This window comes from Oratosquilla oratoria, unplaced genomic scaffold, assembly GCF_046742065.1.
Source record: "Oratosquilla oratoria isolate Oo_2021 unplaced genomic scaffold, ASM4674206v1 SCAFFOLD136, whole genome shotgun sequence".
In the NCBI taxonomy this organism is placed as follows: domain Eukaryota; kingdom Metazoa; phylum Arthropoda; class Malacostraca; order Stomatopoda; family Squillidae; genus Oratosquilla; species Oratosquilla oratoria.
In genome coordinates this window covers 205,001-209,104 of record NW_027467492.1, presented here as the reverse complement: position 1 = coordinate 209,104, position 4,104 = coordinate 205,001, and the positions used below count along the sequence as shown (strand labels likewise).

The window sequence follows — 4,104 nt, the reverse complement described above, 5'->3', positions numbered from 1 at the left end:
CCTAACATATTCAGTAAGATATGAAAATTATTTTTTTTTATATTATCGCTAAAAGAAAGCTGAAACTTTAGCGTAGAATTTTTTTCTACACGGTAAAAACGTATATTTTATAAGTACCGGTAACATAATCACCACTAAAAGTCATATTTTGATGTACCATTTATTATTTGATAACTAGTTCTATGATTTTTAAACAAAAGTTTGAGTTTTTGAACGTTTTTAACAGCCCGCTGATATGTAGAAAAATTTCCTCATTGGTTTTTGACCATTCAACCAATTACTAGTCCAACCTAATAGGCTACCACTTATTCCGTGTAAAGCCAATTTAGTAAGTAGTCTTTCGTGGGGGACGGTATCAAAAGCTTTTGCAAAGTCTAGATATATTAAATCTATATTGTTTCTTTTGTCATAATTCGAGATAACTGTGTTGTAGAATTCGAGTAAGTTAGTCACGCAAGAACGTTTCCGTCTGAAACCATGCTGCCTATCATTTATCAAACGGTTACTTTCTAAATGATGTTCGATAGCATCTCTGATGATAGTTTCCATTATATTTCCTACGATTGAAGTCAAACTTATAGGCCTATAGTTATTTGGCTTCTTTTTGTCACCTTTTTTGAATATGGGAGTAACGTTAGCTAACTTTTGTTCTCTTGGGACATCTCCGGATATGATGGAGTTCTTGAAAATAATTACTAATGGAATAACAATCTAATTTTTCATTTTCTTTAAGATTCTTGGATGCCAACCGTCTATTTCAGTTTCAATGAAATAGATAATAAGCTGAAACTGAAATAGATAATAAGCTACCATTTTTAGATATTTTACTACACAGAAGCGGAAGATATTTTAAGTATGATGTATTCAGGAAAAACACTAATAATTTATCGTACGTTCATTATTACTCTGCTCACAGTGAAAAAACTAAACTTTCTGTCTTTAGTTCAATGTTCCTCAGAGCATACAGAATTTGCAGCCCTGAATTTCTGAATAACGAGTTGAGCAAGATATACAGCATTGCATCAGACTTAAAATATCCAAAGCATTTGATAGACAATTCACACACTATGGCCATAAAAACTTACTATAAAACTCCACATGAGAAAAATAATTTTTGTAATAAGAACTTACTAGTGCTTCCTTTTCATGAGAGTATGGCAGGACTACCAAAAATACTTAAGGAATTCAACATAAATGTAGTCTTTAAAAACAATAGCACAGTTAAAAATATTCTAATTAAAAATTCTCCACATAACACTGAAGGTTGTGTATACACAATTTCGTGCCTGCATTGTCAAAAATTTTACATTGGACAAACTGGCAAGGACTTACAAACAAGGATAAACCAACATAAATACAGTGTGAGAAGTGGTCAAGTGTCTAGTGGGATTTTTGTTCATGTGAGGGACCAAGATCATTTGATTGACTGGAAGAATGCTAGTAAAATAAATTCTTGTAATTCCTTTACTGAAAGGAACATAATTGAATCAAGCCACATAAAGCAAACTTTTGACCAAAATATCAACCTAAGCCTAGGTATGTACAGGCTTGGTAACTTTATTTCAAAGAAAATCGTTACATGTTTTCCTGCTCGGACATTTGGTCCATCTGTGACCTGAGGACTGTTGGCAATTTTCTCAGGCTTGCGTGATACTTTTTCCCGTGTTCCCTAATTTTGTCTTTACTTCTGTATATATACTGTCTGTATCTCATTTTCTGTATTCCCTTGATGATGTCTTAAATAGACGAAAACGTTCGGACTACGTTTCTTATTTACCAGTGTTTTTTTCTGCAATATATATATATATATATATACAATACACACACACACACACACACACACACACACACATATATATATATATATATATATATGTATATATATATACATATATATATATGTGTATATATATATATATATATATATATATATATATATATATACATATATATACATATGGGATATATATGGGCTCTGATCTCTCAAGTGAGATACAAAGCTGATATTTCTGTGTTTGGAAAGACAGGGCAAGTGGTAGTCACTGGTGTCCATTGGAAATCGATCCGGGCGTACGTGCAGAGTAATTGGGAATCAGAAATGAATTCACTGTTGAGACGATTGATTAAGACTCTGAAATTATACATTGCTTAGGCAAAAGGTTTATTAAAAGAGTCACTGAGTACCTCAGACGATTAGAGTCACTGAGTACTTCAGCCTGATGGGCAAGTGGTACTCACTGTACTTAAGGAAGGAAATGGAGGTCTTTGGGATCACGAAACCGACTCGCGGTCCAACGCGTCTCAGGAGCTACCGGTGCGGCGAAGTAATTGGTTTTAGGTTTCCTCTTCTATGGAAATGTGACAGATAACTTGGCACCCATGGAGCTAAGCGTGTAATAGGTCACTCACTCGCCACATCTGCCGCATGTCTTGCTCTATCCAGTTCTCTCTCCCGGGATAATCTTTTGGTTTAAGAAGAAAATAGGCAAGAACTGGTTTACCAACAGAGTGGTTAACGAATGGTATAGACTTAGGAACCAGGTACTGAACGCTGAAACTATTCGTTGCTTTAAGAGAAGATTAGATAACTTCGTGGTTAGCGATTACAGGTGGTAAGGGGGATGGAACTCTCTAGTGTAGACTTTATGGTCTCTTGCGCTCTTCTCCATTCCTATGTTCCTTCCCCCTTTCTCGTCAAGCCCGTTACTTCCTTCCTTCCACTTTCTCGTCAATCTTCAATCTTCTCATTTCCCTTCCCCATGTTTCTTCCTTCCTTTCTTGTTTCACAACTCGTTTCGTTGATTTTCTTTCCATAAGTTTTTCTCACAAAGACTTGTGTTGCTTATCTCCGTAGAGATAGGAGCAGGAATAGGTTTGTTTTGGACAGGAAAAATACATCCTGGTAGCGTAAAGATTCCTTGTCGTTTTAGAAACGGCAACACTAAAGCGGAAACTTTCGTTAAGAAGTTGGCAGTTTCATGTCAGAGTCGGACCAAGAGAGATGAATGGTAATTTCTCTCTCTCTCTTTTTCTCTCTCTCTCTCTCTCTCTCTCTCTCTCTCTCTCTCTCTCTCTCTCTCTCTCTCTCTCTCTCTGTCTCGTATGACGTATCTCACTTATTTTTCATGCATGCTAAAATAGGTACACTCTTCATGACTATATATGTGTTCTACGTGCAGATGCAATCGCAAAGTACAGTTCATGCTCATATCTGGGATTTGAAATTCGACCATGAGAAGGACGTGGGACGCGCAGAGGCTCTGAACTTTTTGGGAGCCATGAAACTGAGCGATTTCGAGATTCACGAGGAGCTCGGCAAAGGAGGCTTTGGCTGCGTCTTTCGAGCCACAAGAGTCGCCGATGGCCTTGAGGTGGCCATCAAGAAGATCCCTGTGGCTGATGTGCTTTTTTGTGGACGGCGCCACAGGAAGAAGGTCCCAAGAGAGGCAGCTCTTTTATAGCGAGTACAGAAAGTTCCTGATGTAATCAAATTACACGACTGCTTCAGTACCAAGGACAGCTTTTACATGGTAATGGAGCTGATACCATCAGCTGTTTCCTTCGTCGATTACATCAGGAGCGGGAAGGAACTGCCCATGACCGACGTCAAGACACTGTTCAGGAAGATTGTTCTGACAGTCGAAGGATGCCTAGAAGCCGGGGTATCGCATAAAGATATCAAGCCCCATAATGTGCTTCTCTTCAGGAACGCCAGCACAGGAAACTCTGACATCAAACTGATCGACTTTGGTTGTGGCGAACGAATGACAGGCTCCAGAGGGAAAAACACGGGCTGCACCCGAATTTATTGCCCTCCGGAGTATATAAAGGGTAATGAATACTTTCACGTTCCCGCAACCGTGTGGAGCCTGGGCACGCTCCTATTCTATCTTGTGTGTCACTATAACGCGTTCCGCACCAACGAATCTATAATGTAGGCCAGTCCAGACTTTCCCAGTAGCGTACCCAACCTGTGTCGCGATCTTATAATGCGCTGCTTTAAATTGGATCCGTGGAACCGCCCCTCGCTTCGCGGCATACTCTCTCACCCGTGGTTAACGGGTCACTCCGAGGATAATTTCAATATGGAGTTTGATCTTGAAA

At 38.8% G+C, this 4,104-nt stretch overlaps 2 protein-coding genes across 2 annotated transcripts in view; both read left to right on the top strand.

Moving 5' to 3' along the window:
• Window positions 1–3,533: 3,533 nt before the first annotated feature.
• LOC143022669 (serine/threonine-protein kinase pim-2-like) lies at window positions 3,534–3,938 on the top strand. The gene has a single exon (XM_076180999.1). The coding sequence runs from the start codon at window positions 3,534–3,536 to the stop codon at window positions 3,936–3,938; it is 405 nt and encodes a 134-aa protein (XP_076037114.1).
• A 147-nt stretch (window positions 3,939–4,085) lies between these two features.
• LOC143022667 (serine/threonine-protein kinase prk-2-like) overlaps window positions 4,086–4,104 on the top strand; it is a 9,603-nt gene continuing 9,584 nt past the window's right edge. The window contains exon 1 of the mRNA XM_076180998.1: window positions 4,086–4,104. This exon is cut by the window's right edge and continues 32 nt beyond it. Within this exon, the coding sequence (XP_076037113.1) occupies window positions 4,086–4,104 (19 nt within the window).